The sequence below is a fragment of the Oncorhynchus kisutch genome, linkage group LG6, assembly GCF_002021735.2.
Source record: "Oncorhynchus kisutch isolate 150728-3 linkage group LG6, Okis_V2, whole genome shotgun sequence".
Classification (NCBI taxonomy): domain Eukaryota; kingdom Metazoa; phylum Chordata; class Actinopteri; order Salmoniformes; family Salmonidae; genus Oncorhynchus; species Oncorhynchus kisutch.
In genome coordinates this window covers 62,146,174-62,173,040 of record NC_034179.2, presented here as the reverse complement: position 1 = coordinate 62,173,040, position 26,867 = coordinate 62,146,174, and the positions used below count along the sequence as shown (strand labels likewise).

The window sequence follows — 26,867 nt, the reverse complement described above, 5'->3', positions numbered from 1 at the left end:
TGTTGTTTCTTTTGTCTCGTGTTTTATTTTTTGAGGGTTGTTTTTCTCCCGTTCAGAAAGGTTGGTTGTAATGTAATTTCTCTCTGGCAATTTTTCAACAGGTTAAATTTCAACGTGTCTGATAATAACTGGCTATTATGCCTATTGCATTATAGCCCTAATTATGTGATACTGAGATATTATAATCAGTTTATACATATGACAAATGTGTATTATACTTCAGTAAAGTGTTACCCAATTTATCAAACATTATTGTACAGCTTATCAGTTTGAGGTTGCAGAGATTGTAGAGACTGTGCAAATTTAGATCGCTTCTGTATTTTCTATCCATGTGCTAAACATTTTAATGTCCAAGACCAGACATGTTTAGAGAGCTGTAGGCCTATAGACCTATTTAAGCACTGTAGGCTGGCTTGTTTAGCGGACCCCAACTGTTTGTGGAACTTTGTACAGTCTTATCTGATTGAGCATAGCTACGTTCATTCTCCAAATTAGTCAAGTTAATAATTCAACCCATGGTTTGACAACTTGCAGTTTGATGTCTTTATAAAAAACGAAAGGACTTTTTCCTAGCCAGCTTGATCTGAAAAATGACTCGGGCTATTATTAGTCCGTTGCCCTTGAAAAGCAAAATACTTTATCCAGGGACAGCTGTTGTCTGTCACAACACGGCTAGTCCTAGGAGTCATAGCCAATGAGGCGACCTCATCCGCCAATTACACTTGGATATTAGCCTACCATACCCGGGAGCAAGGGAGATGAGATAGAGAGAGGGGTGGTAGCGAACTGGCTATGTAACCGGTTTAATGGCAACACTTTAGCCACAGCGTGACTGTATCATGCATACGCTAGGATTTTTTCTTCTTCTTCCCCCTAGACTGTTTACTGAAATTAGTTGTACGACAGGTCCTAAAATAATCTGCAGAGAAGACTTCACAGTGAATGTATCGAATATTATCGGCCAGGCAATAGGGTCGGTCGATATGGCATAACGGTTCAGATATCAGTAGGGTTGTACAGCGGCCAAAGGCGAGAAGAGCAGTGCCCTCGCAGTATAAATCAAAACACTCGAGCGAACCATCGACTTCAAAAGCATTTCGCCTCTCGGAAATAAAATTGCTGAAGCAGCGATCCGACAGCAGCACGTCGGGCGGGAGTCCTATTCTGATTCGGACCAAGACAGAGACCACACGCCAGAAGCGGGGAGGACACACACATCTATTTGTCTTGCTTGACGCACGTTCTCATTTCTCGCAGATATCCCGAATACGGAATAAGACAAAACACAAAGAGAATGTGGAACAATTCTCGACTTGAAGGCAACCACCAGGACCAAACACACTGATTTCCCCTTGATCCGACCGACCGGGCCGCAGAACGGGACGCCGCAACAACCAAATGTAAATTTAGCCTATCCATCTCTTCTTGTTTTACTCTCCCTTTTAGTACCCCTTCAACACCCAACTATTCATTCTCACCAACCCTGCTCCGAGGTTAAACAAGAAACGTCATATGTCTGTAATAAATGTTGTGCCTGTGTGTCGTAAACGGTCACGTTTTAGCCTATACAGGCCTGAATAATCTTGTCATCTATCGCATGTTGGTTGGTAAGCAAGCATGCATTTTCTGTAAAAAAAAAAAAAAAACTGAAGCCAAGCTAGGCAATTTTATCCCTTGCGTGTGTGTGTGTTGTTAATAATAGACAAACAGCGTGCCACACAACCTGTTAGAAGCTTCAATCACTCTTGTGCACGAAACGACTGTAGGTAAAAATGTATCGAATGCAAATCTAGCGAGCTCGCAGTCGCACTCATAGTTACATTGATTTGTCCGGTTTGTAGTCTACACTGGCCTACAGTAGCAAGCAAACAAACATGACAACGGTTAGCCTATGCAGATGTGGAGCCGTGCCAAGACCGGCACAAGTCTCCCATTTTCAAAACAATATGTTGCTTATTGTTGCGTTTACTCTTATTTAGTGCAAAACAGACTTGTCCCGATATTTTAGAGGAGGACCGTGTTACTTAGGCTACTGACGCGCATTGCGTATTTTGACAATTAAGTCTGAGACACGTTTTTGCACGGGTCTGCCAGCTAGGTTTTGACGCTAACGAGCCTGTGTTTTCTGTCAAGTTAGCAACGTCAGGATATGCTTGGGGTTATACAGGGGGGCAGTGGTTTTATCACCCCCCCCCCCCCATGTAAATTGCTGGTACAGTCTACTGTCAGGAGGTGCAGCCTATGCACTGCTGTGCTGAACAAAAGAACACAGCTAGCCAAGATAAATCTGACAGTATTTATATTATGCCCAGATAGGCCTTTATCAAAACCGCATGCAAGTGCACCCATTTTTTGGTTATGGGATGAACCTGTTGTGTTGTGAGGGTGCATCTATTGTCCAACAGCCTAGGATGGAACAATAGGCCCCGCCCCAACATCCTCTTCCACCCAACCCTTCATATCCCTCATCATATCCCATATGTACTGTAGGTACTCCCCATTGTCAAATGTCCTTCCATCTCCTCTCTCTCTAATTCCCTCTCTCCCAGCTGTAATCTGTCTAAATCTCCTGCTTTTCTAATCCCTTTCTAAATCTATTTTGGTTCCAGCCACCTTTTTCCTCTTCCTCTGCCTATTCATCCCGTCTCTCTCCCCAGTCCCCCTGAGTCCATGCATTCGCCTGGAGAGCAATGACAGTGGAAAACCTCAAATTAATTCATAACCCCAACGGAGGCGGCGTATAGCTGGTGCAGCCAGCGACACATGACGCCTACAGTGTAGTCAATGGATTTGTCAGCGTTTGTGAGATTAGAGTGTAGTGTAGGGCTGTCTACGCACCAGGTAATTATTTGAGTACGACGTTCATCATGTTATAAAAGGCTGCAGGGATGACACTGAATAAATATGACATTCATAGAAACACCACGCTGGCAGTTTTTATATGTGCATCTGTAACGGATGTTAATCGTACTATCCTTGCGTCGTGTTTAGTTCATAGAAATCATCCCAGCCAGTGTTCCCAGTTGACCGTTGTTTATGATCTGTGATTAAACAGGAAACGGCACGTTAGTTGTACAGGGCTTAATGATGTTGATGGCTGTCGGTGGTCAAATCTGTAGCATGAAAACAACTGTGTTAGCAGTGAACTATTGACCATTACATCGGTGCATGCTGGCTAACACGCTTTTTTATATACAACAATCCTATACCAAAGCACATCCCAGAAAGCCCCTCAATCCCCAACGGTACCATATACCCACACGTGTATAAATCAGGAATATACACATTGTAAAATAGAATACGGTATTCAGAACGTGACCTACCCCTTGCATCACATTTTCATACTAGGGAGACCTGACATTCACGATCTCCCCTGTTCTACAAGCGGGGCCAATAACAACATGCCTTATTGTCATTGGGAATTGAACCAACCAATAAGAGTACTTGAACATTAAATACACACTTCTTTAGAGGCAAGTGGAAACAACCAACCCTGTTACACATGACTGATTTATTGTACAATTACTGCACTCTTAATCAAGGTGTGTGAAACGGATTTGATTGATATTTCTCTTCTTTTTTTCTCCCTCTGTTTCTCATCCGCCCCATCATCTGTCTGTTTGTTCTCTGTCTCTCTGTCTCGTGTGTGTGTGTGTGTGGATCCAGAAGCCACCCAGGCCTCTGCTGGTTATGAGCAGGGGGTTGGGAGGGAGGTGTGGGGAGTTAACAGACATACCACCCACGGCTGTATCGTAACCCTCTTTCCTTATGCATCTGTTTAATTAACATGGACCGTAACCACTAGCAAGTCCATTTTCATTCCCGAAATATCCCCAAAACTAGCCTACTGAAAAACAAATGCAGAATTTGACCACATACTGCATTAGCATAACATAGCAAAACATTACTACTAGCATAACAGTATTAACATAACTAGCATAACATTACTAACATTTGTGTTCTGTTGACAACACTTACACGCTGCCACACTTTCTAATGATATACCTTCAACCATCTAGCAGCGAGTGATAGTTGGAAACTCGGCTACCATAGCTTTGCGTAGATCAGTCATTCAACCGTTTCCCACTTGTCAAGTGGTTTGAGGGCAGTAGTGAGGTACCTGTTGACACACACACACACACTGGAACCATGCTGAGCATCCTGGCTGCCGGCTCCATCTTCTTCCCGGGCCTGTTCCTGCTGTCTAAGAGAGGCCTGAAACGGACTCCAGGCTTGGGCTTGAGCGAGGGAGACGCCACCATCGTGTCTGCCAGGTACACACACACACACTTACAAGTCAGATACATGAGTCAATGTTGAGGACCTTGCCTACCTATCGTACCTTTTACCTTATGCTCTTCTGCTTTGCTTGACATTTTATACTATTCCGAGTTATGGGTATAAATATGTCAACTGAAACCCCACTCTCTGACCTCTCTCTCCCCACTAGGTTGGTGTCATCCATCCAAGCCATCATGGCTTCCTCAGCTGGATACATCATCGCATCCTCCTGTGAGGACATCATCGAGGATCAGTAAGTACAGAATAATGATAATGCAGTAGTAGTTGCTGTAAAGTTGGGTTCCAGGTGTGTGTGTGTGTGTGTGTGTGTGTGTGTGTGTGTGTGTGTGTGTGTGTGTTTGCGGGCACCTGCACAGATGGGCTCTACTTGTGCAGAGCACATGCCTCTTTGCCCTTCCAGTCTCTAAAGTGCCCTTTAATTTGGGTATACAGTTTTTGTCATTGTTGTTCTGAACCTACTGCCCGCATGTCGTTGTTAAATATATGTCATTTAATTAGCCAATAAGATGTGGCCATCTATTGCTTTTATGTAACTAAATAATCAGTCATAATTGCTCAACGAGTCATTAACCTCAGTTACGTTTTTTTTTCTCGCTTGAGCACTTGCCCCCCCCCAAAAAAAAGGTCTGTGCACGGCCCTGTTGTGTGTCTGTGTGTCAGAAGTGTGACGTCTAATATATTTGGGTCCCTAACGACACCGCAAACTCTCCAGTGTTAAATCGTCACTAGCTAGGTTTCCATCCAATTGGCGACAGATTTTCATGCGAATATTCTAAAATCTGCATCAAGAAAATCTGCATATTTTCCCACCAATAGTGTGTTTCCACCAAATGGACATGTTGCAGATAAAAGCCAGTGTGTGATGACGTAGTGCACACAAAATGTGCTTTTTCACTTAAGTTTTCATGTACCGAATAAGTCAATGTTTTTCCATCGTATTTGAAACTCTATGGATAGTTTTGTCACAAATTAGACTGGTCTTGGCACGTGCTCTCTGGCCAACAGCTTGCAGACACAGTGCGGGTAGCCTGGTCTACATGATGAGATTCTGGTTTTATTTGTCAGACGGCGTCATGTCACCAGAATAAGACCCTCCGATTTTTATTGGGAAGGCGCATCAAGATACCCATGTACTTTCACCAACCTGTGAAGTTAATCATCGTTTATTTCATCTGAAGCTTAATAAACTGCATGGTTTCCCCAGTCATAGTGGGAGGACCACACACCATGTCATCGCGTGACTCCAAGTTTACTTTGATATGATGGTTATTCTATAAATATTTGCGCATAAAGTCGTTTCCACCACCATTTCTCACATAATAATTATTGTTACCAACACAAAAAGATCACACAATGTCCAACGAACAAATTCTGTCGGCATTTATAAAATTCTACCTAAACTACCTATTTCCATCACAGCAATCGTGATTATTTTATAAAATACGGTATGACTTTACTTTACTTTACTCACATAAACCTGTGGATGGAGACGTGGATACTGACAGTGTTAAATTTGGACTAGTGTCTATACTAGTCCATACTATTCCCCTACACTTTGTCTGTGTCAGGGAATTAACACTTTTAGTGTTATGCAATAACACCCCCTGTAGTATTTTTAACCATTACGCAAAGAGGTCTGAATCTCTTGACAAGGTCGCTCGTGTTGGATTAAGGACATTACAAGTCTTTTAATGCCTGGCAGCAGACATGCTCAAACTTTAACATAACTGTAGACCACTTAAACTGGTACAACACTTCCACTCACGGGTGGCCAAAAGCAACAAATTGAAAGTCACACCCCCACTAAGCCACTCCTCCAATATAATTTGCCAGTGTGCCTTGCCTTTTCGAGTGAATTGTAGAGTTACACCCATGACTGTATTTGTTGGTGACAGAGACATGGTGGTTGAATTCATTCATTTTCAGTCCTGTGGACTTCACCAAATGAGTTCCTACTGTAGACAAATGTTATCATTAAAATTAAGCTCTTTAGGACAATACATTAAATATATCATAAGGCCTTAGTTTGATAGCAAAGTTCTACCCTAACACAGTAGTGTTAGAAACCTCCTGGTTTACAGGCCACATCGGGCCTGTAAGTCACATTCTGCTGGCTTACAAAGTGATATATGATTCCTATTGGAATTCCACCAGTTAGGACATCCAACAGTTGGAATTTTTATTCACCCGCAGCTGCATTCTGAATGACTGTTGGGGTTAGTGACATTGTGAAGAGACTTCCTAAATCAGGGGTTCCCAAACTTTTTTGGTCCGTGACCCCATTTTGATATTGCATTTTTTTTCGCAACCCCAAAAAGTGATGTAATCAGCGACCAATGTTAACTTTTTTAATTGGCGTTATGACCGTCTGTCAAACATTGTTTTAGACTGAAACATTATTACAAATCAATCTGAAGTATGGTTTGAAATACATCTGAAAGGATTTGCGAAGTTTAGGATTTAGGAAAACATCAGGCAATAATTGTGTATGATTTTCTGTGTAGAAAAGAACCATCATTGATCATGTTTTTTTTTCCACTAGTCTGATTTACTGCCTGGTCCTGTCCACTCTATTCTGAGGGAAACAGAAGACACGTGTGTTTCTGAAAGTCTTGTGTTTTCAGGGGTCATAATATTTTGTAGCTTCAATCATTTAAAAGTTAGAGCAACATTTCTAGGAACAAAACGGAAACTTACACTTGCATTCCTCCCCCAAGAGTTTTTCGCGACCTAACCAGTTTAAACTGGAACAACCATTTTGGTAAATGGTGCAATAAATCTAACTGATTGGATCAGTTTAGAAGAATGTATGTTATTTGTCTTTGTGTAGCATAAGATTTAATCAGTCAATGTACATGCAAAAAAACAGAAGAGCATGCTGGGAAATCTGATAATGATGGGTGTGGTTTTGATGGGAATGTTTTACTGTCCAGAGTAAAACTGACACTCTCACACTCAACACTGGTTATAAACCCCCACATTGGGGATATTTTAAACCACTGAGTGTTAATTTCACTCTTACAGAGTTAATTTAACTCCACAATCAACACTAGAAATGTGACATTGAAAAATCAACAAGTTAACTCTGGCCAATTTACTGTGTATGTTTAAATTTAGATCCAAATGAAGTATTGAAGTGTGTGTGTGTGCGTAATAATCTGTCATTCTCTTGTCATTCTCTCCCTGCTCACCTTGTCCCTGTTAACCGAATTAGTATTTCAACCCAATTAACCTCTATTTGTCCCAAAGCCAGCAGAGCTATTTTAGTATCTGTAATGCAGTCACTCAGAAACCAGAAACCGAGACTGCAGCATGCTGCTATGGAACTGTAGGAGTAGTTACTCAAACATGTCTCCACTGGTATTACAACTGCAACTTTGTTAACAGTGTACTACAGCAAAACTATATGAAATGCACACAGTGTCATGTTTTTGGTTAGAGGAGGAAGGTTTGTTTTTGGCTGAAGGAAGAGGAGGATTGGAGGAGAGGAAAAGCAGAGTAAGCAAGGAAGATTCTTTAGACTACTGAGATGCTGTGATTCTGAGTCAGACCCTGTTGTCCTGAGAACAAACTCACAATGTGACACAGCTGCTCTTCTTAACCCCCCCCCCCCCCCCCCCCGCTCCTCTTCCCCCTCATCTCTCCATCAATTAGGAGGAGGAGGAGAGAGAGGAGGGAGATACTGCCAGTCACCGACTCCCTCCCCCTTGCCCTCATTTGCCAGTCAAAGTCGGGAGGTGCATTTGACTACCAAATCACAAACCCATCCAAATCACGCACGTGCCCAGAGCAGTGCATCCTGGCCAGTCACTTAACTTCCTGACATCTAGGCTGGGGCCTCACTGAAATAGTTAATAGTGTATTTACATGGTAGTCACATAGGCAGCTACAGTGTACATGTAGTTACAGTGTAGGTACACATTGTTGCATAGAAAATAAACTGTTGCACTTTTTCTTTCGCTCTCTCCTTTCTCACTTTCTCTGTCTCTCTCCCCCCCTTGCGCCCTACCTTTCCAGACACTGGCTTACCAGTACCTACATCCTGTTTGCGGTGCCCTACTTTGCGTACGACATCTACGCCATGTTCCTGTGCTACTGGCACAAGCTGCAGGTCAAAGGGCACGAGGAGGAGGGCGGCAGGCCTAAGCCAATGGGCTCGGCAGTGGCCAGCTACCTGCGCAGAGAGTTCCTCATGGTGCTGCACCACGTCGTCATGGTGACCATCTGCTTCCCCGTCTCCGTGGTAACTATATCGCTGTAACTAGGGTGGCTTTAGCGGACTATCTTGGTAGTCTACCGTGGCATGGTCTGTCTTGTGTCTAAAGGGGGGGAAAATAACTAATGATAAATTACACACACACATACACACACACACACACACACTTAATAATCCTTTAAGTCTTGATAGAAAGAGATGAACCGTTGGTGACTTGGTTTCTGATCGCTAAAAATGTCCCTAACCGGCAACCATCTGCAGACTAGACTCTCTCTTGCTCCAATCCCCATCTGCCTCCCGTTGCTACTGGCAGCGGCACGGGACGCCAATGTTAACATCCTTTCTATGGACACGTGTTTTTAAGGGGAGATGAGGTGTGCGTGTTTGAGATTTTCTTTCAATGGTCTGTCTATAAACTTTATCAGCCATATCATGGCCCTCTATCGCATCTCACTCTTCCCGGCTTTCTCCCCCCACTCCCCTCTTTCTCGCTCTCTTGATGTTAGTTCTGGAGGCAGGGAAAGGGCGATTATTTCCAGGGTGTCATGTTCATGGCTGAACTCAGCACTCCGTCCGTCTGCCTGGGGAAAATCCTCATCCAGGTAATACTCACTCACTCACTCCTACCTCTCCCCCTCTCTTTTAACCCCTGTTCTTTCTTTCGCTCTTTCTCTTGCTCTCTCTTTTTCTCTCCTCTCTCTTCTTCCTCAGTCTCTTACTCTCTGTGCAGCAGTCTAAGAGCCTCAAGTCTCTCTGATTTTGAAGGGCTCACTTTCTAGCTTTCATGTTAGCATTCTTGTCTCCTGTGATTTTGGGTTGACATTTACCCAAGCTCTTTCTCTGTCCTTCACCCTGCTCTTGTTTTTCCCCGTCCCTTGTTCCTGCCCTCTCTCTCTCTCTCTCTCTCTCTCTCTCTCTCTCTTTGTCCCCCTCAGTACAAGAAGCAGCACACTCTTCTTCATAAAGTGAATGGCGCTCTCATGCTGGTCACTTTCTTCATCTGTCGAGTTCTGCTCTTCCCCTACCTCTACTACGCCTACAGCAGGTAACATACTGAACTCTGTCTCTGTCTGTCTGACTCTCTGTCTGTCTGACTGTCTCTGTCTGCCTGTCTCTGTCTGCCTGTCTCTGTCTCAAATCAAACTTTATTTGTCACTTCCTATGGCGTTCTGCATTAGCATCGAACAGCCCCCGTGATATGCAGTTGTTCAGGGAAGCTAGAAACCATTATACACAGGCAGTTAGAAAAGCCAAGGCTAGCTTTTTCAAGCAGAAATTTGCTTCCTGCAACACTAACTCAAAAAAGTTCTGGGACACTGTAAAGTCCATGGAGAATAAGAACACCTCCTCCCAGCTGCCCACTGCACTGAAGATAGGAAACACTGTCACCACTGATAAATCCACCATAATTGAGAATTTCAATAAGTATTTTTCTACAGCTGGCCATGCTTTCCACCTGGCTACTCCTACCCCGGTCAACAGCACTGCACCCCCAACAGCAACTCGCCCAAGCCTTCCCCATTTCTCCTTCTCCCAAATCCATTCAGCTGATGTTCTGAAAGAGCTGCAAAATCTGGACCCCTACAAATCAGCCGGGCTAGACAATGTGGACCCTTTCTTTCTAAAATTATCTGCCGAAATTGTTGCCACCCCTATTACTAGCCTGTTCAACCTCTCTTTCGTGTCGTCTGAGATTCCCAAAGATTGGAAAGCAGCTGCGGTCATCCCCCTCTTCAAAGGGGGGGACACTCTTGACCCAAACTGCTACAGACCTATATCTATCCTACCATGCCTTTCTAAGGTCTTCGAAAGCCAAGTCAACAAACAGATTACCGACCATTTCGAATCTCACCATACCTTCTCTGCTATGCAATCTGGTTTCAGAGCTGGTCATGGGTGCACCTCAGCCACGCTCAAGGTCCTAAACAATATCTTAACCGCCATCAATAAGAAACATTACTGTGCAGCCGTATTCATTGATCTGGCCAAGGCTTTCGACTCTGTCAATCACCACATCCTCATCGGCAGACTCGACAGCCTTGGTTTCTCAAATGATTGCCTCGCCTGGTTCACCAAATACTTCTCTGATAGAGTTCAGTGTGTCAAATCGGAGGGTCTGCTGTCCGGACCTCTGGCAGTCTCTATGGGGGTGCCACAGGGTTCAATTCTTGGACCGACTCTCTTCTCTGTATACATCGATGAGGTCGCTCTTGCTGCTGGTGAGTCTCTGATCCACCTCTACGCAGACGACACCATTCTGTATACTTCCGGCCCTTCTTTGGACACTGTGTTAACAACCCTCCAGGCAAGCTTCAATGCCATACAACTCTCCTTCCGTGGCCTCCAATTGCTCTTAAATACAAGTAAAACTAAATGCATGCTCTTCAACCGATCGCTACCTGCCCCTACCCGCCTGTCCAACATCACTACTCTGGACGGCTCTGACTTAGAATACAAATACTTAGGTGTCTGGTTAGACTGTAAACTCTCCTTCCGGACCCATATCAAACATCTCCAATCGAAAGTTAAATCTAGAATTGGCTTCCTATTTCGCAACAAAGCATCCTTCACTCATGCTGCCAAACATACCCTTGTAAAACTGACCATCCTACCAATCCTCGACTTTGGCGATGTCATTTACAAAATAGCCTCCAATACCCTACTCAACAAATTGGATGCAGTCTATCACAGTGCAATCCGTTTTGTCACCAAAGCCCCATATACTACCCACCATTGCGACCTGTACGCTCTCGTTGGCTGGCCCTCGCTTCATACTCGTCGCCAAACCCACTGGCTCCATGTCATCTACAAGACCCTGCTAGGTAAAGTCCCCCCTTATCTCAGCTCGCTGGTCACCATAGCATCTCCCACCTGTAGCACACGCTCCAGCAGGTATATCTCTCTAGTCACCCCCAAAACCAATTCTTTCTTTGGCCGCCTCTCCTTCCAGTTCTCTGCTGCCAATGACTGGAACAAACTACAAAAATCTCTGAAACTGGAAACACTTATCTCCCTCACTAGCTTTAAGCACCAACTGTCAGAGCAGCTCACAGATTACTGCACGTGTGCATAGCCCACCTATAATTTAGCCCAAACAACTACCTCTTCCCAACTGTATTTAATTAATTTATTTATTTTGCTCCTTTGCACCCCATTATTTTTATTTCTACTTTGCACATTCTTCCATTGCAAAACTACCATTCCAGTGTTTTACTTGCTATATTGTATTTACTTTGCCACCATGGCCTTTTTTGCCTTTACCTCCCTTCTCACCTCATTTGCTCACATTGTATATAGACTTGTTTATACTGTATTATTAACTGTATGTTTGTTTTACTCCATGTGTAACTCTGTGTCGTTGTATCTGTCGAACTGCTTTGCTTTATCTTGGCCAGGTCGCAATTGTAAATGAGAACTTGTTCTCAACTTGCCTACCTGGTTAAATAAAGGTAAAATAAAATAAAACATGCGCCGAATACAACATATCTTTGATAAGATGGCGCCGAAGAGGATGGCTGACGTTTTACATGCTCCTAACCAAACTGCTATTTTGTATGTTTTTCTTTTGTGTTGTTTGTAACTTATTTTTTACATAATGTTGCTGCTACCGTCTCTTATGACTGAAAATAACATTTGGACATCAAAACAGCGATTACTCACCTCGAACTGGAAGAAATGATTTCCTTTAACTAGTCCGACGAGAAGGATATACTGCTTTCTCAGGAACAGGCCCAAATCCCCGTCAATTGCGTGAAGACGGAGAAAAAGGGGGCGCAGGTCGAGCTGCCTTCTGGGAATTCGTAGGTCGAGGGAGTAAACTCCCACTGCCATCCGTTCTATTGGCTAATGTGCAATACAATTGATGACCTACGATTTAAGATTATTCTTCCAATGGGACATTAAACTGTAATATCATATGTTTCACCAAGTCGTGGCTGATCAACGACACGTATAATATAGAACAGGCGGAATTTACCACGCACCGGCAGAACAGAGAAGCTACGTCTAATAAGACTAGGGGTGGGGGTGTTCTCAATAACGGCTGTTGCGCAATGTCTAATATTAAGAAGTCTCGAGGTATTGCTCACCTGAGGGTAGAGTACCTCATGATAAACTGTAGACCACACTATCTACCAAGAGAGTTCTCATCTAGATTATTCGTAGCCGTCTATTTACCACCACAGACCGATGCTGGCATTAAGACAGCACTCAACCAACTCTATAAGGCCATAAGCAAACAAGAAAATGCTCATCCAGAAGCGGCGCTCCTATTGGCTGGGTACTTTAATGAAAGCAAACTTTTGATCCGTTTTACCAAATTTTTACCAGCATGTCACATGTGCCACCAGAGGGGAAAGAAACTCTAGACCACCTTTACCCCAAACACAGAGATGCATACAAAGCTCTCTCCCGCTCTCCATTTGGCAAATCTGACCATAATTATATCCTCCTGATTCCTGCTTACAAGCAAAAACTAAAGCAGAAAGTACCAGTGACTCACTCAATACGGAAGTGGTCAGATGACGCGGACGCTACGCTACAGGACTGTTTTGCTAGCACAGACTGGAATATGTTCCGGGATTCATTCAGTGGCATTGAGGAGTACACCACCTCAGTCATCAGCTTCATCAATAAGTCCATCGACGACGTCGCCCCCACAGTGACCATACGTACATATCCCAACCAGAAGCCATGGATTACAGGCAACATCCGCATCGAGCTAAACGCTAGAGCTGCCGCTATCAAGGAGCGGGACACTAATCCAGACACTTATAAGAAATCCCGCAATGCCCTCAGATGAACCATCAAACAAGCAAAGCGTCAATACAGGATTACGATGGACTCCTACTTCACCGGCTCTGACGCTCGTTGGACGTGGCAGGGCTTGCAAAATGTTACGGAACGAGCCTACCAGATAAGCTCAATGCCTTTTATGCTCGCCTCGAGGCAGGCAACAGTGAAGCATGCACGAGCACACCAGCTGTTCTGGATGACTGTGTGATCGCGCTCTCGGTAGCCATTGTGAGGAAAAACCTTTTAAACAGGTCAACATTCACAAAGCCGCGGGGCCAGACGGATTACCAGGACGTTTACTCAAAGCATGCGTGGACCAACTGGCAAATGTCTTCTGACATTTTCAACCTCTCCCTGACCGACTCTGTAATACCTACATGTTTCAAGCAGACCACCATAGTTCCTGTGCCCAAGGAAGCAAAGGTAACCTGCCTAAATGATTACCGCCCCGTAGCACTTACGTCAGTAGCCATGAAGTGCTTTGAAAGGCTGGTCATGGCTCACGTCAACAGCATCCTCCCGGATACCCCAGACCAGGGGTGGGCAACTCCAGGCCTCGGGGGCCTGATTGGTGTCACTTTTTCTCCATCCCTGGCTAACACAGCTGATTAATCAAATTGCATTCTAAACTGAAGATCATGATTAGGTGATTGGAGTCAGGTGTGCTAGCTAGAGCTGGGGCAAAACTGTGACACCAATCAGGCCCTCGAGGACTGGAATTGCCCACCCCTGCCCTAGACCCACTCCAATTCACATACTGCCCCAACAGATCCACAGATGACGCAATCGCACTCCACACTGCCCTTTCCCACCTGGAGAAAAGGAATACCTGTGAGAATGCTGTTCATTGACTACAGCTCAGCGTTCAAAACCATAGTGCACACGAAGCTCATCACTAAGCCTGGGACTAAGGACTCTGGGACTTAACACCTCCCTCTGCAACTGGATCCTGGACTTCCTGACGGGCTGCCCCCAGGTGGTAAGGGTAGCCAACAACACGTCTGCCACGCTGATTCTCAACACTGGGGCCCGTCAGGGTTGTGAACTTAGTCCCCTCCTGTACTCCCTGTTCACACACGACTGCGTGGCCAAACACGACTCCAACACCATCATTAAGTTTGCTTAACCAATGCTGACGACACAACGTAGCCTGATTGACAACAACGATGAGACAGCCTATAGGGAGGAGGTCAGAGAACTGGCAGTGTGGTGCCATGGCAACAACCTCCCCCAATGTGATCAAGACAATGGAGCTGATCGTGGACTACAGGAAAAGGCGGGGCCGAACAGGCCCACATTTAAAACGACGAGGCTGTAGTGGAGCAGGTTGAGAGCTTCAAGTTCCTTTGTGTCCACACATCACCAACGAACTATCATGGTCCAAACACACAAAGACAGTCGTGAAGAGGGCACGACAAAACCTTTTTCCGTAAAGTAAAAAAAAAAAATCTGACACAGCGGTTGCATTAAGGAGAGGTTTATCTAAAGTTCCATGTATAATGGTTGTATCTATTATCAATGTTTTATTATGAGTATTTCTGTAAATTGACGTGGCTCTGCAAAATCACCGGATGTTTTGAAGCAAAACATTACTGAACGTAACACGCCAATGTAAACTGAATTAGGATCTGTCTTATTTCTGTAGATATATTGATGATTTATAAGGCACATTAAACAGTTAGGCTATTGATTAGACTTAAGTTGGTTTCCTCTCTCCTCACTTTTCTTAGACAATTAAGGCAAGGTCTGTTTTCTCGTCTTCTAACTCTGCTACTGCCTCCACCGCGTTCTCAGCACCAATATGTTAACTTAGCTATTATGCACGTAGCAACATGGTCTAGGAAAAGGCACCAATTCAACAGCGCGCTGTGTTTTAGAACCGCGGACAGCGACCACTATCCAACGTGAGAGAAAGTGCAGTATTTTTTGTGTTTTTCTCCATTGTTCCTTTGTATTATAACCATATACAATTTCAGTAGTACATGTCAGAGTGATGGACTCGAAGGCCTCCGCAATGGATTAGTCCACTCAGACAGGCGCCAATCAGACGGGTGTCTTGTACACCACGAGATATACAGTTGAAGTCAGAGCAACAGTCCTGAATCTTCTCCATTTGTAGACAATTTGTCTCACCGGGGATTGATGAACACCAAGGTCTTTAGCAATGATTTTGTAACCTTTTCTAGCTTCGTGCATCTCTTGTAATGCGTCTTCTAAGGTCCTGTGAAAGTTGTTGGGATCGTGGCACGGTTCACACGAACCAATCTTTCTAGAGAAGAACAGATGTGTCAGTAACCAGGCTTTGTGTGCCTTCATTTAAAGGGCAGGGCACCTGTGCAACCCACACCTCCAATCTCATCTCCTTAATTGAAACACCTGACTCAAAATATCTTTTGGAGAAGTTGTTAAGAGGTTCACTTACTTTTTCCAGCCTGCAACTGTGAAGGACTACTCAATGTCTTCAATAAAACAATTGAAAAGTACAACTGTTTGTGTTATTAGTTTAGTCAGAATGTGTTTGTATATTATTGTGATTTAGATGAAGATCAGACCACATTTTATGAGTAATCAATGCAGAAATCAGGGTAATTCCAAAGGGTTCACAAACTTTTTCTTGCAATTGTATGTATATATTTTTTGCTACTGCTCGACTAAAGAGATCTCGGTAGACCAACAGCCTATCAACCAAACAAATCGACCAGTCGACTAAATGGGGTCAGCCCTAAAAAATAAAATAACACCATTTTCATTACTGAATTTATAATGGTTGGTGATGGTTTGCGACAATCTGGGACCATCACGTGATGTCCTGACGACTGGTAAAACAAACGCCTTACAAATGTCTTAACATGGTCCCAAAACAACTTGAATTTCACGTTCTTATGTGAAGTTAATGTGACAACATGTAAAGCAACGTGAGGACATGTATCTACATTTTACGTTGAGTACATGTATCTACATGTTACGTTGAGTACATGAATCTACATGCTACGTTGAGTACATGAATCTACATGTCACGTTGAGTACATGAATCTACATGCTACGTTGAGTACATGAATCTACATGTTACATTGAGTACATGAATCTACATGCTACGTTGAGTACATGAATCTACATGTTACGTTGAGTACATGAATCTACATGTTACGTTGAGTACATGAATCTACATGTTACTTTGAGTACATGAATCTACATGTTACGTTGAGTACATGAATCTACATGTTACGTTGAGGACATGAATCTACATGTTACGTTGAGGACATGAATCTACATGTTACGTTGAGTACATGAATCTACATGCTACGTTGAGTACATGAATCTACATGTTACGTTGAGTACATGAATCTACATGTTACGTTGAGTACATGAATCTACATGCTACGTTGAGTACATGAATCTACATGCTACGTTGAGTACATTAATCTACATGTTACGTTGAGTACATGAATCTACATGCTACGTTGAGTACATGAATCTACATGTTACGTTGAGTACATGAATCTACATGCTACGTTGAGTACATGAATCTACATGTTACAACGTGAGTACATGTGAAAACATGATCTCGTGAAAAACATGTGACCCATGGGGATGCAAATATGAAACCACACGTGACATGTCAGCACATGTGACATCATGATCTCGTGTTCTAAAAACACGTTTTCCCATGTGAAATGTTGTCACGTGTTGTTTGATATCACATGTTGCTTCATGTTATCAAATTAACTTCGCAAAATGACGTTCACAATGTGAAATGCATGTATTTTTTCATGTATTTTTTCCATTATTTGTTTAAAGTCATTAGCCACAAACCAACATTAGCCATAAACCTTAAAGATAGGGGTGGCAGGTAGCCTAGTGGTTAGAGCGTTGGACTAGTAACCGAAAGGTTGCAAGATCGAATCCCCGAGCTGACATTGTAAAAATCTGTCTTTCTGCCCCTGAACAAGGCAGTTATCCCTAGTCCGTCATTGAAAATAATAATTTGTTCTTAACTGACTAGCCTAGTTAAATAAAGGTAAAATAAATAAATAAATAGCTATATTGAGACATGGTGTCTTGTTTTAGAACTTGTTCAAATGAACAAGTTTGCACTAAGTACATTTAAAAATCTGGGTAAGCTTGTTAACTAGCAACATTTAAGTGAGCATTAACCCTCATTCCTCCCCCTCCTCCTCCTTCTGTTGCAGGTATGCCTCCATCCCCCTCTACACAGTGCCCTTTGGGGCTCCCTGGCAGTACAACGTGGGGGCCTTCTGTCTCATGGCCCCACAGGTCTACTGGTTCACCCTCATCTGCAGGGGCGCCTTCCGCCTCTTCACCGGGGCCTCGCGCTCCCGGCCCCCGGCTGCACTCAACAAGCAAGATGGGGGCTGCTACCCCGGCCAGGGAGCCCCTTTACCTCCCCCAGCCAACGGCTACAGTCCCGTCCCCCACCAGGCAGACAGAGAGACTGACACGCACTGAGAAAGGGAAAGAAAGAGGGAGGCAGAGATGGAGAGGAAGAGAGATCACTGTGGGGACGGGGCCAGCCAGACCAGGGCGGGGGAGGGAAGACCGAGGTCTGTCAAGGGAATCTATTGTACTGTATTGCAATGACACTGTAACCTAGGAGAGAGGGAGAGAGAGATTGTTTCTCATCCTCTACCACTCTCTCCCTCCCTCCATTGTCCCTTTAGAGTTGCATGGACCTCTGGAAGAAGAGACAGAAAGAAAGAAAGAAATTAATAAGGGAGAGAAATGGAAGCATAGACAGAAAGACTTATGAAAGGGCAAGTATATTTCAATATTACGTGTCTGTACACACTGATTTCAAACTGAATGGGGGGGGGGGTGACTGGATTGAAAAGCAAAAGGATGAGAGAACACATTGACGAGCAATAGTGATCGAGTGATACAGAGAAGAATACAGGCGGATGAAGCAAGAGTGATCATCTTATTTGAGTTAAAAGAATAGATTAAAAAAGTATTCTTCTCTTGAAAGAGATTCAACTGCTGTTCAAGATTTAGGGAAGGATACAAAATGAATATTAATGTATAGAAATGTGTAGTAAATTATTATTTGGTGACCAGTTGATTTTGGTGGCTGTAAAAAGGGGGACAAAGACAATACCAGTATTTCAACTTGTGATCCCGGTCCTGTATTATTTGTCCACCAAGATGATCCACTCGGGATCCATTTGAGCGGGTCTTGTCTTGGGACATGACAGATGGACACGCAAACAGCGCCTCTGGTATCGCTTCGTTCAGCCTTCTCTCCCCTCTGAAATGGTCCTTCTCCCTTTTCTCCTGTTTAGACAACGAATGTGGGAGGAGGGGAATGGGGGTTTATAACAGTTGGTGAGTAAATGTCATTTTAGGTTTTTATATTGCTCTCATTCAAAGCATTTGATTTATTTATTAATGTTGATCGTTTTTAAATTTTAATTTATGCGTTGTGATTTTTCTCCTGTGCTCACTCCCCACTTCAATCAAAAGAGGAGAGGGAGAGAGAGATTGAATGTTGGAGAGACTCATAGAGGGGGAGAGATGGGGGGAGTAGTAGACTCGACTGGGACAATGATGCAGCTACGCTGTCCCAGTCAGCCATCCAAGTTGATTAACGCTGGAAGGCAGTCCTCAATACACGACTGGGTGGGCCTGTGCAGCTTAGCAGATCTTTGCAATGCCTGGAGATGTGTTTTAATGTCTCAGACCCCCCCCCCCCCATGCTAAACAAGGTAACCACATTTTAGAATCTAGATGCGTTCTACAGGCGTTCGTTCTCCAGGCTTTCTACAGTCTGCTGATGTAAGGGATTCCTAGATGATCTAAAGCAGTATTATGAAGGATTTCGAGAAAGTAAGTTGGTGTAGTGTGTTCAACGGCATGGGCGGAATTTGAAGTAGATTTCACTGGCAGCTGGTACTCTCTTTTATGCATTGAGGGATTTGTGTGATCGGACCGAAGAAGAAACACATTGACAATGCACTGAAAGAAGGGACTGATAAGGTTGGATTGGGAGGGGCAAACACAGGTTCCAAGTTCTCCTTTTTCGCCACTATTTCAACCACTATTTTGTTTTACTTGTGATTTTAATTCCGTTTTGGCGCCGTTTACTCATGTTGACAGCGTGCAATGGCACCGATGTAGCTCAGGTTGGGTCATGAACACCATTTGGGACGAAGCCTAAGTCAAGAGGGTTGAAATGTGGTCCTTGAAGCTCAATCCCCAAGGTGAACAGACCTTGAACATTTGACCACTGCCTTGGGTTGTGACTTGGAGTTGGTTGACATTGGGACTCGACTAGCCTGGTCCCAGATCTCTCTACCGGTACATGGAAGAAAAGTGAACAGATAGAGGGACTACTGTATAATACGCTGGACTATACTTAATGCATCGTGGCTGTTTTCTGCTGCATGATAGGAATGAGAGAATGGCTTTTTTGACCATTGGCCAATATTAACCTGGGAACACTGTAACTCTTAACTTAGTTACTATTTACAATGGTCAGTTATGGTACTGTTTAAAATGGCTTATTGGAGGACTTATTCATCTCCGCACCCAGAACCAAATCAGCTACTCGATTTTAACATTTTGAGATTTTTTATGATAGATTTTTTTTCATGCTTTATAACTGATCTAAAGGTACATTGGCAAATTGTATGATCAACATTCTTTTCCATGCAAAAAAAAGTAGACCTAAGCCTCCGGCAAGGGATATAAACTGTGGAGTTGATCATACAAATCAAATATCGTTCCTCAAAAATGAATTATATGTTCACAAATGTCAGTTGTAACAAAGATTAGGGTCGAAGTTCAGCTTGACATCGTGATTGAAATGTAAAGGCAGTGTTCCTCATCTGACTGAAAGAGGTCGCTGAAACTGCCACTATATATCATTTGCACACGATGGCAAAGTTTAGTTCCGGAAGATATGCTTTGAGTGAGAGGCGTTGGAGTTAAAAGACAATATGGTGACGATTTAAGCCAAAACGGTATCTTCTTCTAATGTCTACTGTTGCAACTGACCCCCTCTAGTCTATTATAAATGATGCCTTCATGTTAAACCCTATGAGCAAAATAATGTCTTTCCACCAATTTTGCTCACTGGGAAGTGTTAACTCCCAAACGAAAACGTCATTCATTTTACCAGTTTACATGTCCTCTGTCATGTAAAGTATTACAACAACAAAAATCTTCCATATTGTTTGTTTATTTTATTAATTTATTTGAATGTGTCTCTATTTATTGAATGGGTTTGAATGTACATACGAATACATGTATAAATGATATATATCCTGTACGTATGGGTTTGTTGACTGCTGCCTGACTAACTGTGGGCTCTACTGTGTAAACTCCTGTCTGTATCTGAAATGACAACCTGTTCCCTACATCGTGCACTACTTTTGACCAGGGCCTTGTTAAAAGTAGTGCACTACAGTATGTAGGGAACACCGTGGTGCTGTTTTGGACGCAGAACTGTTCTGTTGGCTGACATATACTCTGCTCTCCTCTTCTGCTCTGACTACCAATATGACATCAGGAATCTACCATTCTAGCACCAATGCACTGCTTTTGAAAAGAAGCACCAGTCTCATCGTGGTGAAGAACTTTGAGCGAAGTTTTGCTTTACATGCAACAGACTGACCAATAAAATCGTCCCCCATTGTTTGTGCATAAAGGAGATTCCTGGAGTCCGTTTATTTAATTCAAGAATCACTATACTTTGAACCATGATATCAATTGAAATGGTATTCCTTGATCAATTCTCTCAAGACTGCAGTTGGCTATACTTGCTACTGTCCATGGCCCACATTCATAGAGTAAGAGTGCTGATCTAGGATCTCAAAAGCTAAAGATCAGCACTTTCTTTGAGACGCTTTATGAATATGTACCCAGGGCTCGGCAATTCTGTTTCACTAGGGTCAAAGTAGGACTACTGCTGCTTGTTAAATACTGCCAATACTGTCTGAAATGCATGTCATGTCTGTACCTATATTTAGAAAAGAATGTCATTTTTATTATAGCTCAATTTGAGGGTAGGCTAGTCTGAAACTGGGGTGGGATTCTATAAATGGAAAATATACTATAAATATATTGTATTTTAGTTGAACATAGACTAATTCCTTTTAGCAGATAGAAATATAACATTAGATTGTGGATAATTGTGTACGGTGCCAATAGGAAGCCTACACCCCCTTGAACTTCTTTCTCGTTTTGCTGTCTTAAAATCCAATCTAAAAAGGGATTCAATTAGATTTTGTTCTACAATTCTACACAACCTACTCCAGATATTCAAAGTGAAAGAAAGTTATAGAACATTTTCCAACTTAAGAAATAACTCTCCATCCCCCTGAGTAAATACTTGGTGGAAGCACCTTTGGCAGCCATTACAGCTGTGAATCATTTTCATTAAGATTTGACCAACTTTGCACAACTCTTAGGGCATAGTATATCCATATTTCTGGTCAAATGTGCTCAAGCTCAGTAAATTTGGTTGGGCATCATTGATGGGCAGCTTTATTTAAACCCCTCAGATTTTTTAAAAGCAGGACTGAGACTAGACCACTCAGGAACACTAAACACCTCTTGGAAAGCAATTCTGTCTCGCTGAAAAATAAACCTCTATCCCAGGTTTAGGTTTTCAGAAGACTGAGGCAGTTTCCCTCTAACTTTTTACCTGGCCTTTGCTCCTTTCATATTTATTTTTGATCCTGGCAAACTCCCCAGTCCCTGCCGATGACAAGCATACCCATAACATGATACTGCCAACACAATACTTGGCTTCTTATATAAATAGGCTGGAAGCTGCTGAAAAGGCCAGATATTTAAATAAAAAACATCCAATAAAATCTCAATGTTATCAAAAACAAAAGAGCTGCATCAAAAAACAATTATTGAAAAGACCTAAAAATATCTAAATATGTAGCAACACATTTACAGGAGGTATTTTCTTAGGCTGCTACTAGGGTGCCATGGCAACTATATAATTGTGTGATGATACCAAATATGTATATAAACCCTGGATTTATAATACTATGATTTCTAGATGCTTGAAGCCATTGATTGGCCTCAGAAAAGCAGTCCTCCATAGGAATGAATGGAATTATACAGTATTTCATGTTTAATGGTTCAAAGACATAATTACATGTATTTAAGTATTTTTTGTTGTAGTGGGGACAGTAAAATTAGAACTTCCAAAATGTATACTTTAAGGAAGAATAAAAAGATTTAGGTCACATAATATAATTTAAAAGTATGCTTTGGAATGTAAGAAAATACACGTCGCAAAAACGAATGTAGATATAAGTAAATGCATTTTGATAGCTTCCAAAATATTATTACAACAGTGGGGGAGTGCAAAGATGGAGGCGCGGTGGCGTCAAAACAGCGCCCCCTGTCTGTCATCTAGTGTATATATAAATCATTGGACGATACCGTATGTGTGAGATAATGGCGGCTCAGATAGTTTGTTCAGTCGGCGTCTCCCATAGCAAAGGAACACATTTCAAGGCCCACTTAATCCAGTTTGTTTAACTAGGCAAGTCAGTTCTTATTTACAATGACGGCCTGCCATGGCCTAACCCGGATGCTGCCCTATGGGACTTCCAATCACGGCCGGTTGTGATACAGCCTGGAATCAAACCAAGGTCTGTAGTGACGCCTCTAGCAATGAGGTGCAGTGCCTTACACTTCGAACACATTGCGTTTCAGTACACCAGAAGTACATTCATTTCCAATGGAACGCTGCGTTTGAGAGGCAGTTGCAGAGCGTTCTGTGTGGTGCAGATGCATCAAATTGTACGGTAAGTTGACAGAAAGTAGCAAATTGTGAATGTTGAATTTTTGTTGCACACATATCCAGTAAAAACTGGAATTACATTATAAAAACATTAGATTGCATCATTTCTTTACATTGTGTTTTATTATTTATTCGATGACATCTAAAAAGGTATTGTGAGAGCCTATAATATAATTTCCCTCCAAAATAGCGAAATGCAATAATAGTCAAGATAGCAGAGAGAGGCCCTTCCAACAATGAGACCAACGTTGAGGAAGGTGGTTTTGATCGCGCTGTTGGGCCGGGACCAGCCCCGCAGAAAGCGCATGTCTGTGTGGGTCCAGAGGTGGTTGAAGTCCCGAAAGCATGCAGGTGAGTTCCACCGTCTCATTCAAGAGCTTCGACAATTTCGAGAGGAATTTAAAAGTTACTTTCGTCTGGACCGAAGCGATCACCTGCTCCAGATGGTTGGAGCCAGGATCGCCCCAATGGATACCAACTACCGGGGTCCATTAGCCCAGTTGAACTTCTGGCGATGTGTCTCCTGTAAGCTACATTCTAGTGGATTTTTTAACTCTTTGATACCGTAATTGATTGATATTAGATATATTTTACGTGCAACCTAGCTAGTTAATAAACCCTATGTGACATGAGATGTACTTTTATAGAATGTTCATTAGAACTATAGCTTTTCCCAGAGTTGGTTTAAAATCCTTATTCGGAGCAAGGTTCGTTTTTGAATGCGCCTTTGGGATTCTGGCAGCCCTGTATCAGCGTGCTTGGTCTCAGTCCCTAAAATGTCGAAGCCTGCGAAGTTCTCCACAACTACCTGCAGAGGTCATTCCAGGTCCCGTTCCGGATGGAGACTGGCACGCCAAATGGTCACCTACCTGATGTCACCAGGGCAAGTGCCAACAACACCCCCAGACAGGCACACCAAGTGAGAGAAGCTGACCACCTACTTCTTCTCATCGCCAGCAGGTGAAGTCCCATGGCAGCATGCCGTGGAGTGAAACGGCCCTTTTAAGAGCCCCCTAACACCAAGGTTATTTTATGAACCATCCACCATTGTACATAAAATTGTATTTCCCCCCCACCCCCCAGATTATTTTATGTCTCCTTGTCTCTCTTCATTTGGAAGTTATGTTTAAGTGAAATGTGGGAGTAAAGACCACACCTTAAACCCTTCCCTCTCCATTAACATCAGGTGAGCAGGACCTCTAAGGATATACGACATACAGTTGGTATGATAACAATGGGAAAAGGTAACCTAGGGTCCATACAAATAGTAGTTTACCACCATCTTCACTGGTCTGACAAAATGCAGGTGTGGAAAAAAACTATTGGGAAGAGAATGTTTTTACTTTCATCTTGAATTAGATCTGCAAAGATGTAGGGAAGAAATAAACAAATGAAGTCTAAATTAGATATGAATAAACACATGAAACTGACTATGAAAACATTAGAATTAATAAGTATTCAAGTACAGGAAAGAACATGACAGGTATGTGTGTTGTAAAAAAAAAAAAAAATATTGAAAGTGTGTGCGTAAAAATACTAAAATGAATGTGTAACCTGTAATCTGTAAGAACAACAAGAGCATGTATTTTTGGCACAACTGAAAACAGATACAGGGACTACTCATAAAGCCTAGATGTAGTAGGGGAACTTCCGACATGGCCATAAAGACAGAAAGGGCAGGGCACTGGAGATCTGAGGTATAGAGAGGAGTGGAGGAGAGGTGTGTGTGCGAGTCTGAAAAAAACTAAGAGTGAATGTGTAGCCACAATACAGGTAAACACACATTTCACCTTTAGTCTTGTAAAAAAAAAAACGAGCGCATCAAAATTCTCCGGTGTGTCAGTGTCAATTCAGTCAATTTTCATGCAATCTATGTACAACTAACAATGAATGCTATCCTATGTATTGAGAAACTACTAACAAGGACATAGTAAGCGGAATAAGGACAGTTGGAAAATCTCAGTTGCATTTCCTTGATTCCTCGAGGGTCACAATCTCAGATCCAGAGGTGCTTCCTCCATTTCATCATCTTCCATGGCTGCACCGGTGGTGGTCATACAGCAGAGATGAACGATGTTGTAGAGGGTCTCGCTGCACCGGTGGTGGTCACACAGCAGAGATGAACGATGTTGTAGAGGGTCTCGCTGCACCGGTGGTGGTCACACAGCAGAGATGAACGATGTTGTAGAGGGTCTCGCTGCACCGGTGGTGGTCACACAGCAGAGATGAACGATGTTGTAGACGTTGTAGAGGGTCTTGCTGCACCGGTGGTGGTCACACAGCAGAGATGAACGATGTTGTAGAGGGTCTCGCTGCACCGGTGGTGGTCACACATCAGAGATGAACGATGATGTAGACGTTGTAGAGGGTCTCGCTGCACCGGTGGAGGAGGGTGGTCTCACTTGTAAATGACGTTGAGGGCTCTGATGCAAAAGTGGCGCCCACACTTGAGGAGGACGTAAAGGGTCTGGCTGTAAAATTGCCACTCGTTGCCCTAGGCACAATAAATGGATCCAGAAAAGAAAGAATGTGGCAGAAGCGCCAAGGCTGCTGGCCTGAAGCTGCTGACCCAGACCTCTTATCTTTCTCTGCCCTTCTCTCTCCGATGCCTGTCCCGGAGTCCTCTCCACTTCCTCCTCCAGTCTTCTTCTACATAGACATGAACATGATAAGCCAAACCATCACCTAGCATTACTTTGGTTTTTAGATAGCCATCATGGACATGCCACCTACTGTACACACACACACACACACACAGTTATCTGATCAAATTATCAGGGGTACAGTAGTATCTACCATTTCTATTACTATTTATCTGACATACCCACTCACACTCTTTCAAACATTATCATTTGGGGAAGTTATCAGGGGTAGTAACTAGCATAATTTATATGACTATTTCTTTCACACACACACCTCATTGGCTAGGTTAGGATAGCTAGCTAACTAGTCACATCTAGCACAAGCTCACTACTAAACTGACCTGGCAATACTACTATCGTGGACACTTGTCTCCAAGCAGCATTTTTTTGTGTTTATGTCCCAGTAGCTGTCAGCAGTTGTGTCAAAAATACATAGTTTTGAGGATACTGCTTTCATGATTCTCTCCTCCATGTGTCCAACCGTCTGCAAAAGATACCTGCATCAGTATAGTCGCCTAGCTGTGCAAAATGTTATGCAGCATTGATGCAATGACGCATTCGGTGTGTTCGGGACTGATGACGTAAAAGAAATCGAGTTATGGTAGCCTACCACAGGGTTATGCCGCGTTCATGTACCAGTCGGAACTTGGAAATTCGGATATTTCAGAATTGTTAACTGTTTGAAGTTATACACGTACCGCGTTCACCAGTCGGACATTTTTAAGTTTCATAGTTCCGACTGGCACTTGAACGTAGCATTTATTATAAAAAATAAAAAAACATTTGTCAGTACTGCGTCAATAGGCTCCTAGAGCAAAGGAACTAGATACTACAATGGTTTTCGTACTATCAAGCGTATCTAGGACATTTATGAATATCTACATAACAGCAGTCGTCCAGTAAATCACGTTACTTGTAAACGTTTTTCCGGGATTGCTTCCGCATGGTTTCCACTAGATAGCCCAGCCACAAAGTAAAAATGGTCTATATCGTAAAAAATTATGAAAGTAAGTGCTTTTTGGTCTTATTTTAAGGTTCGTCTTGTGCATGAGGTTGGCAGTGTGGTTAAGGTTAGGTTCAAATCAAATTTTAAAGAAGAGAAATTCTAGAAATGGGCGGGGTTTATGAC

The 26,867-nt window shown here is 43.0% G+C and overlaps 1 protein-coding gene and 1 long non-coding RNA gene across 2 annotated transcripts; one reads left to right on the top strand and one right to left on the bottom strand.

Moving 5' to 3' along the window:
- Positions 1–749: 749 nt before the first annotated feature.
- LOC109893135 (ceramide synthase) lies at positions 750–20,980 on the top strand. The gene is made up of 7 exons (XM_020486198.2): positions 750–1,400; positions 3,667–4,274; positions 4,451–4,534; positions 8,320–8,545; positions 9,025–9,120; positions 9,454–9,563; positions 17,503–20,980. The coding sequence occupies exons 2-7, from the start codon at positions 4,150–4,152 to the stop codon at positions 17,777–17,779; spliced, it is 918 nt and encodes a 305-aa protein (XP_020341787.1). The 5' UTR covers positions 750–1,400; positions 3,667–4,149; the 3' UTR covers positions 17,780–20,980.
- Positions 20,981–24,658: 3,678 nt separating this feature from the next.
- Positions 24,659–26,682, bottom strand: LOC109892200 (uncharacterized). Its single transcript, XR_002255583.2, has 2 exons — positions 26,080–26,682; positions 24,659–25,745 (listed from the first exon to the last, which is right to left on the bottom strand). It is a non-coding gene; the product is annotated as an uncharacterized LOC109892200 (long non-coding RNA).
- Between the last annotated feature and the right edge of the window lie 185 nt (positions 26,683–26,867).

Excerpts from the sequence above, each read along its gene's own strand:
- LOC109893135 (XM_020486198.2), top strand. The coding sequence starts at position 4,150 with ATGCTGAGCATCCTGGCTGCCGGCTCCATCTTCTTCCCGGGCCTGTTC. Across the intron at positions 4,535-8,319 it reads GAGGACATCATCGAGGATCA|ACACTGGCTTACCAGTACCT; the intron begins GTAAGTACAGAA and ends CTACCTTTCCAG. Across the intron at positions 9,564-17,502 it reads CTCTACTACGCCTACAGCAG|GTATGCCTCCATCCCCCTCT; the intron begins GTAACATACTGA and ends CTTCTGTTGCAG.